The sequence below is a fragment of the Oculina patagonica genome, chromosome 3, assembly GCF_052425735.1.
Source record: "Oculina patagonica isolate OP01 chromosome 3, crgOcupat, whole genome shotgun sequence".
In the NCBI taxonomy this organism is placed as follows: domain Eukaryota; kingdom Metazoa; phylum Cnidaria; class Anthozoa; order Scleractinia; family Oculinidae; genus Oculina; species Oculina patagonica.
In genome coordinates this window covers 25,919,894-25,935,353 of record NC_135760.1, presented here as the reverse complement: position 1 = coordinate 25,935,353, position 15,460 = coordinate 25,919,894, and the positions used below count along the sequence as shown (strand labels likewise).

The following is a 15,460-nucleotide window of genomic DNA, read 5'->3' as shown; positions in this document are numbered from 1 at the left end:
GCACAAATGAAAGTTTTGTATGATACCCTTCTGAATGACCTGAATGGGTATTTGAATTCTGACCCCCACCCATTCGCGTTCGCTCAAGTCACATCCCGTCCGAAAATACTGATCTTTTCTTCCGCGGTTACTTTCCGGTTCATGGTCCATTATAAGGTTTCCTCGCTGACTTAATTTTGAATATTTATTTTGCATTTAAGACTTTTTATGGACAATAGTTTTTTTCTGCGCCCAAGAACGGGGTCGCCGTCCAAGAATGGACTTTGAGACGAACTCCAAAACTGCCTTTTCATCAACAAATTGATACAAGTTGTTTCAGTTATTTGAATAAAATGAACAAAAAATCTTTTCTTTATGCGAAAGAGGCGATACAAACTGACACGGTTGAAGTTTACTGTTATAAAGTTGGAAAAATAATCGTAGTTTGCAAATTTGAGCGATGACGTCATCACCACGTGACGATAGTTTGTGGCGTGATGTGGCGTGACACTGGCAATTTTTCCATTCAAATGTTTTGTTAAAGCTTTAGCCGCCATCCTCCGCTTTTAAATCACAGCATAAAGTGCCCTGTGAGGCTTCTTCTTAATAGCAAGTACAGACGAGTGCTGCAATGTTTATACCCGTGTTTATACAACCGCACAGAAACATGATACAAAGTGACTTTTCGTAGACTTCGTACCCTGCGGCTTTTCAGCAGTCACAAGATGGAATTAGCTCTTCTCAATTTCAGTTCGCTGAGTCACGATTTTCTTTTGTGGTCGTTTTTGCGGTGGCATAAATACTAGGCAATATCAATTCCTAACAACGTTTGCAGTCGCCTTTTCAGTTCCTTTTGCCACTGTGCCTTTTACTTTGCGACGAATTTCAGCGATTACGCAATCGTAACCAGCTAGCCATGGCAAGGGACGACGAGAGAAGTGGAGGAAGCTGTATTGTCGGAGGCAAGAAAATTGCTGTTCTTTTTACTATTGGAATTCTGGTTGCTGTGGCAGGAGTTACTTTATACTTTGTGATGGATGGTGTGATTCAGAGCAAGATCAATGAGAAGTTAGTTCTCAAACCGGACACCGACGTCTCTAAACAATGGCAAGATCCATCCGTGCCAATCTACCTACAATTCTTTGTATTTGATGTGGCGAATCCTATGGAAGCAAGGCAAGGCCAGCGGCCATATCTTGTTCAGAAAGGACCGTATTCGTACAGGGAACACAGACCGAAAACGAACATAACATGGAATTCAAACACGGCTTCTGTGACTTACAACGAGAAAATGTCGTTCGTGTTCGATGCAGAAACGTCTTGCGACTCTTGTGATCCTTTCACTGATACTGTTACGACAGTTAACATCCCTTTGGTGACTTTGGCTGAAACAGCCGAAAAGCTACCTGCATTTGTGCGTGCCGCCATTGCTGCACTCTTTGAAGGTTTCAGTGAACAACTTTTTACAAAAAGACGAGTGCACGATTTGCTCTGGGGGTACCCTGATCCAATGTTTGTGGAGTACAACAATTTGAGAAACGATCTCCCGTCATTTTTCCGGAAGTATCTCCCTGAGATAAGCCCGATAATTGCCCTTCAGCAAAATAACAGTTATGATGGTGTCACAAGCGTGTTTACTGGCGAAAAGGACATCAATATGCTAGTGCAATGGCTGGATTGGAAGGGACTGATGGAATTGAAAGTATGGAAAACCAGGTATGCAAACATGATCAATGGCACAGATGGATCTCAATTTGCACCTGAAACAAGCTCAGATGACACATTGTACGTTTTTGTGACTCAACTATGCCGATCACTGTACTTAACCTACAACTCAAAGATTAAAGTACAAGGAATAGAAGCCCTTCAGTTCTGCGTCCCAGCAGAGGCCTTCCTCAACGCTACTCTCAATCCCGACAATAAAGGATTTTGCACCACCAAGTGTTACCCTTCTGGTATATTAGACGTAAGTGTGTGCCAGCCACCATCACGTGTAGCAATACCTCTCTTTGTTTCAGCTCCACATTTCTACTTAGGGGATAAATCTCTTCTTGAGCCAGTCGATGGCCTCTCTCCAAATCGAGAGGAACACGGAACCTTCCTTAATGTAGAACCACACACTGGCATATCTGTTAAAAGCAGCAAGCGTTTGCAGATCAATGTAAAGATTGAACCTGTCTCTTCAATCTCTCAGACTAGCGGAATAAGAAAAATGTTTTTCCCAGTTTTGTACATCAATGAGACTGCAACAATCGACAAAGCATCGGCTGACAAGTTAAAGAGTGAAGTTCTGTCCAAGTTTACCATTGTACATGGAGTTGAGCTTGGTTTGGTTTTGCTGGGGGCTCTGCTGATTGTCATTGCATCCATCATGCTGATTGTTCGTATTGTTCACAACAGGAAACTCAAAAAACTGAGGCTTTTGTTATTGGTTAATAATGATTCAGAAAGAAGGCCCCTCCTATCTTCTTAGTGAACAAACACTGGCTTCTCTGAGAGGGGCGTAGAATGACAAAAGTCGCGCTTTGTCAAGATCCTTACCTCGTATCCAGGGCTGCAAATAATTTTTTTGACTTGAAAGGACATATGTCCTACTAATTAAGACACCATCTTGGTCGGACAAAACAAAATTGTGGTTGGACAGATTTTTATTCATCATTACTGCAATCAAAAAATTGTCCAAACATCATGTCCGTCCACACTTGGAATTTTGTCGAACAAAAGCAATTTTTGGTCGGCCAATGTCTGAAGGCCAACTGTTATTTGCAGCCCTGTACTCTTGATGTTGTACTCTCTGCTGTTCTGCACTCCATGTGTGTGACGGCACACTCCATGTCCGCACACCCGGGGACGTCACAGCAACACAAAGCAACAACAAAATCATGTGTTGTTCACACTGAGAGGACATGTAGCACGGACATGTGGCAAGACATGTAGCAGCAACAAAATCACAATACGTTCACACACAAGGAAATGTAGCGGAAACATGTCCCAGGGACATGTTGCAGCGACACATCCTTGTGCGTACTGATAGTTTGTGGCTCACGCAATACAAATTTTGCAGGAGTTTTGTGCTTGTAACATGTGCGACGTGTTGCACAGATTTCAATTCTTTGAACTACGTGCAACATATCGCAGGGACAAAATATTGCAGGAATTCCTGTTGCAAAAGCCAGAAACTATCAGCACGCACAAGGGGGGTGTGTGCCTGCGACATGTCCGCATGTCCCCGCTACATTTTCTTGCATGTGTTCATATTGTGGTTTTGTTGCTGCTACTTGTCCCCTTTACACGCCGTGTTACATGTCCCCTCGGTGTGATTAACACATGGTTTTGTTGTTACTACATGTCGCTAGTAACAACATGTCACTGCGACATGTCCCCCCACGTGCACATGCAGATACCTTTAAAGAAAAATTTTTTTTCTAAAAAAAAATTTTTTAATTTTCTAAAAAAGAAATTTAAATTGGTGAATAAAATGATTTTGAAATTTCTGTTCATTTGACCTTTAAAGAAATTAGTAGTAAAGCCTAAGTATTCATAGTTTTGCCATAAATTCCTAGGCAAACAAGGTTTCATCATTCACTGACTTTCCCAAACAGTCCTAAATTTTGAAAACACAGAAAAAAACTCCCCATCCATACTGGAAAATTTAACAAAATGGGGAAAACAGGAAGCATTCCCCTTTTTGCAGACATGTTGCCAATTTATGCAAACTTTGAATTCAATGAATGGCAATCATTCCCAATCATCTTATTTTTATGAAATTAATATATTGGAATCAACTGGTGCCATCAGGAAATGACAAAATTTATAATCATCTGGGATTTTCCTGACATTAATCCAATAAAATTGGAAGAGGAAATATAAAGGGTTTGCAGTCCAGTCATGATCAAACCTCCTTTATTTCTTCTGTTGAAAAATTTTGTATGTAGCTAATTAGTGCACAGCACTTGGCAGTTTCAAAATCATCACTACAATTTTCACTGCTTGGTAAATTTGCTATGCTTTTTTATTTTCTATTATTAAACAACCTAAGGCTTTATAATTTGTAATTTTCGTTATGATTGATATGATCATGTGATGGTCATGGGAAGCAACAGATACTCGCCAAGTTCTCAGAACACAAATTATTTGCATGTTCAGATATTACGATATTATTTTGATGGTAAAATCTGACAAAACTGATGTTTTAATGATGTTGAACAGTGTCTGACAATCACTGATAATATTGAGATCTCAGATGACATTAATTTTGTACCTCAGAAAACAATGTTAGGTTTACAATAAATCAAAGATAAAAAATTTAAAATAATTTATGCTTTCTTAAAAAAATAAAATTAGGTAGTATTTATTTGCTGAGATGTGAATGAATTACCCAATTTATATACATAGCCCAGTCAAGGCACAATGCAATTCAATTTATAAGAATTTATTAGTTTCTTAGAAGCACTTGTATTTAAAACCTTAAGTTTTGAACATGTGTTTCTCAGAGAGTCTAGTGTTAGGTGCACTGTAAAATATGTCATATTGAAATAATTATTTTTGAATAAGTATGCACTTAGGACTGCACATGAACAAGCTATTTTTAGACTTTGTTTACATCATGTTGGTTTGAGGCTACTTAATAATAAAATGACAATAAAATTACTTTTGATAAATAACAATTTAATCCCAAGCTCTCTCTTGTTCTAATGCCTGACCATCAGGCCTTACTTTGAAGTTGTCAAAGATAAACAAAACAGAGATTTGTTACAGTTGAATCCCGATAACTCTTACTCCCGAAAACTTGAACCTTTTTCGTTTTCACTTGAAGGTTCGAGTTATCGAGATTCAACTGTATATTCATTTTAAGAGTTTATGTTTGGCAACTGGACATGTGACTAAAAACTATAATTTGCTTCAGGGCTGTGGGAAGAAGAGAGACCCTGGGAAGGAGGCTTAGCTTTTGAGCCAGCCTGGGCTCTATCAGTAGCATCAGCTTATATCATAGGCTAATAAAGTTTTCTGACAAAATGGCAGATTCCCTCTATGGTGCGTGCCTGCAGGGAATCATGGTGGTTGTATTCATCATTGCTAAGTCTTGCACATATGGTTTGATGGATACAACTACTGGTACCATTATTCCCTGCAGGCGCGCACCATAGAGGCAATCAGGCATTGATGTGGCTGTAGAATTTTTAGGTTATGTTGCTAAAAGACTTTGCCAGTATAGTTTTTTTTCCCAGCTTTGCTCTGTACAACTACAGGGCAGGGGATAAATATAATGCCAACCTAACAAGAATTATTTGTCACCTGGAAATGGCTGTGTGCCCGGAGAGGGGAGGGGGTTCAAGCTTTTTTGGCCCCTAAAAGAGAGCATTTTTCATTCCTGATCAGTCTAAACTGCAAACACAGCATGTGATACTGTTTTTTATTTTCTTTCTGACGGCTAAGAATATTGGTATTCTGTCTTCAGACCACCCTAAGACAAGTGAGAACAAAATCATTGATTTCCCCCTTTGCTCAATGGTCTATAGTGATGAGTCTGACAACAGGGATACCAGTCTGATATCACAGATACCAGTCTGCCAGATCAGTGTTATCATTTCTGATGTTTTCTCCCTCTGTAGATCTCTGTATTTTATCCCTATATTACCTGATTTGCATTTGCCCCACTTTTCAGAAGCTTTCCCCACTTTTATGCTGAGATTTAAGCTGGAATAGCTAACACAACTTCACCAAAATTAAATCAGCAAAAAACATCAAGAAAATGAAAAGATTTTCGATTTTCTTGATTTTCTCTTCGCCTTCAGATGAAACGGAAGTGGTGTTGTTTTTAGCTTTCACCGCAAATGACGTCATTTAAACTCGAACAGCATTGTGGGTAAAACAACATGTCGGTTCAGAGTTCAGCTCGGTCTGTATATTGAAGAGGCGGTATATAGTTATTTGGTTATTTCCGTTCTGCCACAATGTGAAATTAAGACCTCCAACAAATGTACAAGCAATGGCTATGCAAACTGCAGTTGTCTATGGCCGTTTGATTGCTTCTCACGCGAAGCAACTTGTAGCGCCGTTGCTGAAGCGGCAGAACGCCTCGAAGCTCCAGCTTATCACGGCGTGTTGTGGTTTTTCGAAGGATTTTACGCCGGCGAAAAGCAAGTTCGTTTACGGGGAAGATGCCTTCTTCATAGCCAGAAATAGTGCCTCTGACGTCTTAGGTGAGATCTGTTTCCAATCTTATTATGTTCGGTAAATGATTATGTCTTTGGGAAATGGTAAACTTGGCTTATGTAACACCGGAGATCTTTGTAAACACGAGAAATTTTAAGATGTTATCGGTTCAAAAGTCAAAATTGAAGACCTTTACCATGAGTTCGGAATAACTTTGCCTCATATTCTGATATGATATGGTATTACATTGAAGACTTCGGTGAATATTAAATATGCTTTGGGATTTTTGCACTTTCACAAAACCGCTATATCTAGTCTGTGGTTAATTGGGTTCGTTTTGTAGAAGAAAACAAACCAATGTGTTCGTAGTGTGAGCCCGATCTCCCGTAGTTTTATTGAGCCTACATTTAACAGCATTTAAGGAACTCTAAAAGTAAGAAATTAGCATATACAATTTTCTAAAATACTGCCATTTTCAAAAGACTAAATTTACTGTACTGTACAGTCTGTTTTTATTAATTTTCTGATTACATGATCTACTAACAGTGGTCTTAGTTTTTATTTGTATATTCAATTTTGCTAAAATTTAATTAACATGCTCTACCTTATTTAAAACATCAGAAGGAAAGTTAAGTGTTGTGGAAAATGTTTTCTCCCCCTAGCCAAGACAGTTAAAATATTTCATGGGAAAATGCAATGTTTCTCCTATGAAAATTATTCTACAAAAATGCAGGCATTTTTTGTGTTCATATTGTTAATTTAATATTGGCCTGTGTTCAGTCTGACAATTTAATCTTTAATTGGAACACTCTACTTTAATGAAATAATTTCATACAATTTTTATTTTGCCTGCTTTTGTTGTCTTGCGACCCTTATACATATGGTTATGCAGACAATACCAGGACTTGTTCCCATTTGTTGTTCTAAAATACGTGTACAACAAATTGGCTCTTCTACAAAAGCTTTCACTAATTATATCACTTTTCTGTGTTGACTTGTCGTGGTTGCCTGTTTGCCCAGGTCATAGCCTCTGCACACTTCCTTAAATTACTAGTAATATGTGACTCGCAGGGCCTCGCGAAGCTCTGGGTTGGTGAGGGGGGTGGGGGGGGGGGTGTTATAAATAAGGAGTGGATTATTTGAAGTTGAACATTAATTGAATTGTACATATTCAATTTTCCACAGTAGGCAGAAAGATATATTTGTTAGAAATTTTATTTCAACGGGCATGGCCGCGACACCCTCGTTCCCAGGGTCTACTCCGCTTTAAAGATGGTGGCTTTGTCTGGTTCGTAAAGAGGTCTAAAGCGTTGGGAAGCGCAGGCTATTTTCAAAATCATCGACAAATTATTGGATAGTCGCATTTTGGACATTTATTTGATGGCATAAAAGAAAAGAAGAACGAACGGCAGGAGGATTCGAAGCCTCCGCCCGCGCGCCCCTGATGGCGACGAAAGGTTTATTAGCGTTGAGGGAGTATTATATGGAAATCAATGTTATTTTAATCCGAAAAGAAAAACGATAAAAATGAAAGGCTCAGGATTCGAACCCACAAAAAAAAAAGAAAAAAAAAAGAAAAAAAAAACCCTAGCCGGATTCGAACCCCCGACCTCAGGTCCGAAGATCTGATTTCAAGTTCGACGCCTTACCATTAGGCCACCAGCGCGCGGCGGCCGTGTGACGTCATTTCCGCCACACACCAAGCTCACAAATATATATAGAAATATATATGACCGTAAACTCCACACGAGATTTCATCCCGCCTGATCCCTTTGAGGGACAAAATTATACACCCCGCTACGCTCGGCCTTCGGCCTCGCTTCGCGAGGAATAAATGTCTCTTTGTAAAGCCTTCCTCTTCTGCTTATTTGACTTAATTGTTTTTTTCATAAATTAAAACAAAACTGACAGTACTCGACATGTAAAACTCAATTATTATTGGTTTTTTTTTTATAATAGACTGCAAGTAGTTTGCTTTTTGCACTCATTTCAAATGGTAGACTTTTGCAAAGTCCTTTCAATGATTATTTTCCCCATAATTTTCGTTTCATCAGAGTAAAAAGTTCCCTTTGTCCTAACTTTGCCTTTGCGTAAACTTAACTAAGCATTGAAGAACAACTGGTAGAAAGTCTATCTTTCTTACAGCAGAACATTTTACTGGTATAGGTTGTCAAAAATGCACTTTCAGACCTTGTCTATAGCAAGATCCACTGGGTGAGTTGAAAACACTGATCCCCCGGTCCGCAGACTACCTACTGACCTCTACTCTGCGGACTACCCTACGGACTACTCTGCAGCTAGGCTACTCTACGACTACCCCTTTGGACTACCCCTACGGACTACTCTAGTCTATGGACCAGGGGTCAGTGTTTTCAACTCACCCAGATCCACTATTATAGTGGTCACTTACCCTCACATACAAAACCAATACAGTCATTAGACTTAGTTCCCAAATGAGCTGACTAATGAAAGTTTGAATCTTCTAGCCCAGAATAAATGACACTGCTTTGGTTCCCATATGTGACTTTTGATACACCCTGTGTTAGATTCTTTTATCCAGCTACACTCAATAGAGTACAAGGAATGAAAAACAAGTACAAATATCTCATGGTATTTGTGCTCTAGAAGACTTGGTTAACAAGTTTTTTGAAAACACGTTGCCTGTGGCGCTCGGTAGACGGATTGTTCTTAGACAAATTAGAATTCATCCGATCTAAATGTTAAATGTCACTAAATTTTCAGGGGCCTCTGTCCATCTTCGTCAGAGTGAAATGATTTTTGTTACAAATTTGCACGCACTAAGCATATTTGAATATGCCATCAAATTTTTATAATCTCTAGTGAGTGTACGCTAGTGTGAGTGTAATTTCGAGAAAGTGTAAAGTTTCCTGAAGACAGAGTCATCCGCACTAAGTCAGGTGGAAAGAAAATAGCCTTATATGACTTTTATTTGCCTTCTGACAGGCCATGCAGGGATAAAATTTAGGTTTAAAGTCAGGTTTTGGGAAAGAAAATGAAGTAATGCCTTATATATGAGACATTTTTATTTGTGTTCTGACAAGCCTGCAAATAATTTTTTTCTCTGGGTGCGTTGTCCGGAGCTAGAGATGCACATTCCTCATGACAGGCATTCCAAAGTGTCCTCATTAACAAAAGTTCACCAAGACACACCAAATACTGTGAACTATGAAGTAATTTATGGAAATTTCTGTAATTAATACAGTCAAACATGAAATACTTAACAAACAATACTTGCATTCAATCCTGGACATAAGTGCTATTTTAATGACTACTGTTTGATTGTTTATGTAAAAAAAATGCTTTTACATTATGTCTTATTCCTGGCATCATGAGACATCTTAAAGTGTAGTTGTCCCTGTCCCACTGAGTCAAACATTAAGAGAATTTCCTGAGATTGTCCCTGGTTAATTTGTCTGGTCAGTCCAAACTTTCACCAGTCAAAATGCCAAACTACTAGACGGTTATCAGTGTGGTAGCTAAGGGCCGGCTGCTGGCTAATTTTCACCGGCTGAAAGAGAACTTGAATCCGGCTGAAATTTCACATGAAAACAAAGACTTAGGTAAACTTTTAGAGCTGCCAAGGCCAGAAAAGCCAGCTGGGCTTGTTGATGAGCTGGCTTAGTGTTTTCTTAACTACATCCCTGGATTATTGTCTGATGACCAGCTGTTATTTGCAGCCTTGTTAATAGATTGTTTTCACCTGACATTATCAAAGTTCTAAATCTTAAACTATTGATACATACTTTATTATCTTTCCCCATGGGGGCTTTTCGAAGATTATATGCTACTAAAATCAATAATATTCCATTCTACTAAAAATTAAAATTAATACTAGTACGTTCTAATTAAGTTAATCACGAATTTAAAAACTCTACAATTAATTACAATTATACAATTATTAAAAACTCTACAATCAATTACAATTATTGACTCTGTCGGGCTGTTCTTTTAGCATGTTCTTAACATCAGTGTCACTAGTTACTGGGAAGAATTTTGTCTATGTAGAGTGCTTCGTTTTGGAGATAAAATATTTTGAAATTTGTGGCAGCCCAGAAACCAATATCTTTGCCACTTTAAATACTTCCAGATATACTATTCAGAGTAACTAAAGCATTCTTAAGTGAAAACATGGGTCACTGGTAGCAAAATCTGTTTTTTGAAGACCTTACTGGCTGTCATATTGGTGTGCCACTTTGGTATGCCAATGCCTAAGTGTGGCAGACCTATATAAAAATTTCTGTAATTTTCTGAATTTGTTGTTATTGCCCAGATATGCTTCCCTGTAATTGGCTTGTCCCTCACATGTATCCCTCTATTGCAGTGTATATTTGAGGTTAACTTCTCATCATCTTACATAACTTTTTTGTTGTTTCATTGTTGATTTAGGAGTTGCTGATGGAGTTGGTGGTTGGCGACATTATGGAATTGACTCCTCCCTCTTCTCAAGTGCACTAATGGAAAGCTGTAGGAGATTTGTAATGGAAGGAGGACTTGAGACACCATCTCCTATTAGTGTAATTAAAGCAGGATTTCAAGAGCTTACAGAGCACAAAGAGCCACTGTTTGGTAAGTGAAATTTTACTTAATTTTTTTCATAAAGTAGATCCTAATAAGAGTTTTATACATTTTTGTATGATGTCTTGTTTTAATAAAAAAGAATAAATATATCTTTTTAAAAAGTGGTGAATGTGTAATATACATTTTAGATAGTTATATGTATGCAGCGTAGATGTACGCAAATTGTTTCGAAACCATAAGAGAAGTGTCAGAGTTTCTGAAGGTTTACCAATATCTGAAAGCAACTCTAGCATCAGCTAAATATTAGTGTCGTTTAATAGAGATTTTGCTTTTTTATCAATCATTGAAGGGCAAAGACCTTTCTCATTTTCATAACAAATTTTTGTTTGCTTTTAAGAATTTTTTGCAGACAGCTATTAATTTTGCTTTGCAATTTGTTTGGTGAAATAGGTAGTAGCACAGCCTGTATTATGGTACTAGACAAGAAAAGCCAGACACTTCATTCGGCAAATCTTGGCGATTCTGGATTTCTGGTGATTCGTCAAGGTTCAGTGGTACACCAGTCATCTGAAATGCAGCATTATTTCAATACTCCGTATCAGCTTGCAATACCACCACCAGGACAAGCTGGGACTGTTATACAGGATAGGTATGTATAGTAGATTAGGTCAGGGGGGGGGGGGATTACAGCCCCAGAGTTCTCCTTACATGTAAGCCCAGACATCATCGCCTTTCTTGAATTTCACTGGAGGCAGAATTAAGTCAAAGTTCACAATTTTCCTCGCACAAGTCATAACTTAAATTTGAGCTACTTTTTCACTACTGATTTTTGAAAGCATTTGAACATTGATAGGTTTGAACTAATAATTTATTAACTATATCTGGAAAAATTATAGTTTAATTGTAACAAATAACTTTCATTTTACTTAATTTATTCATACATTATATTTCATGACATATTAATTTGTTACTACCGGTACCAGCAAAATAGCAACAGCTTGTCGGGGCGGGTAATGACACTAAACAAACAATTAAGTCAATAACATTTTAAAATTAAAAAATAATTACATTAACAAACAATCAAACAAAGAAACTGACTTAGGAAAAACAGATAAATTACCAGTGATTTACATGAAAATATTACATTAGAATTAACAAGTTAAAATTTATAATTAAGGCCTGACACTAGAAAATCAAAGGTTTAAACATTGATAGATTATTTATAACCATATCATGGAATAAACAACTACATATTTTTTTTTTTTTTTTTTTTTTTTTTTACAGTTTGGATGAAGCAGAGAGTACATCCTTCAGTGTGGAATTGGGAGATTTGATTGTTTTGGCCACTGATGGCTTGTTTGATAATGTTTCTACTGAACGAATACTCAAGGAGCTGTCACAGCTAGAGGTGCGCTAGAAATGTTAAATAATTTCCATTCTCTGTTTTAAGACTAGATAGCTCAAAATCAATACCCGAATTGCATAATAGCAATACATACCTTTACTACCGATCCATGGGTCAGAATACCACCCTTCAACAGGAAGCTGCCTTCTCAGCAATTCTTTGCCTTCTCTTATCAGCACTGTTATACACTGGCCAGTATTTACAACCCTCCAAGTTAAGACCATTTAAGTCGCCATGGCGACTAAAATTTTGAAGCTGGCGACTCTACTGGAACCAAAGTGGCCAGCCTGGCGGCTGAAATTGAGAAGAAGGATTGGAAGCGTGAGCTTAATTTAGCGACTAAAATTTTTCACTAGCGACTAAACTTGAGCAGTCGGTGGCCAAATGGCCACTAAGGAAGAAAATAAACTTGGAGGGTTGATTTAAAGCAAATACAGTGCTCTAAGTGCTGCAGGCTTCACACAGCATGTGCCCAACTGAACCCTGAACAGATGCCTTGTGATACTGAATTTGTGTTCTGTTCTTCTTTTTTTCAGGATCACAGCACAGAAAGTATACAACATATAACTGATTCACTAGCACATTTAGCGAGAACCCATTCATATGATCCACATTATTTGTCACCATTTGCCGAGCAAGCTAGATGTGAAGGCATTAACATCACTGGTGGGAAACCGGACGACATTACAGTCCTTATAGCTGTAGTGTCCGAGATGGGAGAAGATTTAGACACTTGATAATAAGGGGGCATTGAACAAGAGTTAATCATACACCATGTATGACATACAGCTCATAAGGCCCTATACATGAAGGCACTCATCATTTCACATGTTAAGGAAGTGTATGGACTGGAAAGCTCTCTGTGGTCTGCCTTCCTTTTTCTGGTCTCAGCATGTCAGTTATTCTCATGTAGCACACATTATTCAACAAGTTTTGTTATTTATGAATGCAAAACATTTTTTAACTTTCTTTTTTACATTCATATAAAGTTTAGTTGTGAGCCATAAATGAAATTACCTGAAGTGAGTTAATATTTTTGTTTTTTTGCTTTTTGGTCACTCAGCACAGACCTTGCACATTGTGCTTAATACGTGCATATTCACCACAAGCCAGAATTTTGTCAACTGTTGATGTTTGAGGCTTGCATTTTTTTTTTGGTTTCAGTTTTGCATCATCTAATTTCATTAGCAATCAGATGAAAGACTGGCTGGGTACAAAACCAAAATAATTATGGTTATTTTACCAAACATATTCAAATCTCCAACTTGCTCCTTGTCAACTTCAATACTTCAGTTCTGTCGGGTGAAGTATGTTTTGTGTAGTCGCAGTAACTACCGGTAACTCTTGAAAGTGGAGCACGCTGAACTGTAAAGCAATCTTCATGCACCAAACTAAAGTTGGTGAACGGGTTGGCAAACTCAAGTTGGTGTGTGTGAACGACACAACAACAGACACAGTTGGCAAACATGTTTGCAAACTCTTGACGACAAATAGAACTTGTCTCTATTCTCGCCAACAGTTTGCCAACAGTTTACCAACTTGAGTTTGCCAACACAAGTATTTGTAGTGTGAAGACCATAACTTTCTCAGTCAATGAATGCAAACCCTACTGTACATTATTCACTGATTTCTCCATCCCAGAAAATTATAGCTGGTTTCTGATTGGCTAAGAAGTGAAATAGCATACAAGGAAGTGGAGGGAAAGCAAAAATCCCTTTTTTCTCATACCATAAAAAATAATAATTATTTTTTTTCAAACATAGCAATACATGTACAATAGAATCAGTCAAGATTCATTCAAATTGGCTGTGCAAGTGAGTTACAAATTCATTTGCACTCCAATCCTTTCCATCTATTTCAGTAATTTTAAAACAGAATTTTTTCACAGTTCATAAAAATTATTGTAAAAAATCAGTGCATCCAAGCTACTTGTTTAAGGCAATTTCTTGGGGTTTCACGCTTTTTTACAAAAATGATGAAAAAGTAGTTAATAGCAAAACTGCTCTTGATAATATTAATTATTTGGTAGGTTGTGGGATTTTTTTGTAAAAACAGCTAAGGTAAAATGGATACATTATTTTGTATATAATTAAATAACAAGTCATGTTTAAAGTTGTAAAAAGAACATATAATTCCAGACTCCCCCTCACAGTTTGATGAGTGAAAATAACGTTTTGTTTTTGTGATTTATAAAAATACTGGTCAAACTTCTGCATGTTTCTTGACTACTGTAAAGAATGTATTCTTGAAAGTATTTGTACAAGTTTTGCAAAAGCAGGGGTTGGAAATGGTCATAACAAACTATTCACAACTTTGAGTCACTGCAGTAGTTTGGCTGAAGTTCAAATAAATAACATAGAATAATTTATTGAGTCACAAATAGCTTAATTACTGATACAATGTGAGATGACAGACTACCTTCTCACCTTTTGGTAGTAAATAAATGAGAAGAGGATCTAAGTTTTTAAGGGTTAAGTGATAGAAGATTTATTGTAACAACTTGTACCAGTCAGTAGTTTTAGCTTGTTTGCTATAGTAATAAATCTTGAATATTAAATGGTTAAGGGCTTAATTTCAGTGAAAACCTTCTGTACAAAAAATTATAATATTATTTAATTAATGTTTTAATAAAGAACTTCGAACAGAAAGTGGTGTTTTGTGGCAGGGCAAGCGACCTTTGACTTCTGAGTTCTTGAAACTTTGCTATAACAAGTTTCCACGTGATTTCCGGTTGCTTTTTCATTTTGTCTTGTGTAACTCTGTCCTGATTTAAGAAAACAGGGGCCAGCGACTCTCTTAGCCCTCCCTTTCCTTCCCCCTTGTGGGTTTGAGAGCCCGGTCACAGCTCTGCCTCAAGGCCTCTGAGAGCACTTTAAATAAGTGCCCAGCCCCCAGAAAACCAAAAGCAGGGAGCAGTCCTGGCCACATTCCAAAGCAAAGTCTTGCGGAAACAAGCCAAAAAGCTGACTTTAGCATGTCCCACAGCCGGATTGCAATCCAACAGCTGACCCAGGGCTCCCTAGGGTTGTTAGGTCAGGGCCCGGGCTACCTGCCCACGAAGGTCGACTGCGTTGGCCTTCAAGCACGGATCCCGGACTCCGCGCTTTGTCAAATCCAGACAGAACTACAGTTACGCCAAACGTTGCCTGGGATCAGTACGGGGACATTTTTCCCGTGCCGGGGGAAAGGGGATTAGCAGTGCAGTAATTTTATAATGGTGTTTGTCCCCCTCCCCTTTCTGTCAGGATGCTGGTATTCACAACGCGGTGCCATAACACTCGGATCACAGCGCATTGTCGTTTTGTTACGATTTGTAAGGCCAGTTTCATACAAATAAACAGCAAAATGTTGTTTTACACAACCACTCGGCCGAGGCTGTAA

General features: G+C 38.1%; 2 protein-coding genes across 2 annotated transcripts; both read left to right on the top strand.

Moving 5' to 3' along the window:
- Positions 1 to 312: 312 nt before the first annotated feature.
- On the top strand, positions 313 to 3,383 carry LOC144647230 (lysosome membrane protein 2-like). Its single transcript, XM_078507000.1, has one exon. It carries the CDS (start codon positions 896 to 898, stop codon positions 2,450 to 2,452), a length of 1,557 nt encoding a protein of 518 aa, XP_078363126.1. The 5' UTR covers positions 313 to 895; the 3' UTR covers positions 2,453 to 3,383.
- Positions 3,384 to 5,833: 2,450 nt separating this feature from the next.
- On the top strand, positions 5,834 to 14,727 carry LOC144647286 (protein phosphatase PTC7 homolog). The gene is made up of 5 exons (XM_078507069.1): positions 5,834 to 6,182; positions 10,543 to 10,722; positions 11,125 to 11,323; positions 11,959 to 12,082; positions 12,616 to 14,727. The coding sequence occupies exons 1-5, from the start codon at positions 5,969 to 5,971 to the stop codon at positions 12,814 to 12,816; spliced, it is 918 nt and encodes a 305-aa protein (XP_078363195.1). The 5' UTR covers positions 5,834 to 5,968; the 3' UTR covers positions 12,817 to 14,727.
- Positions 14,728 to 15,460: the final 733 nt, after the last annotated feature.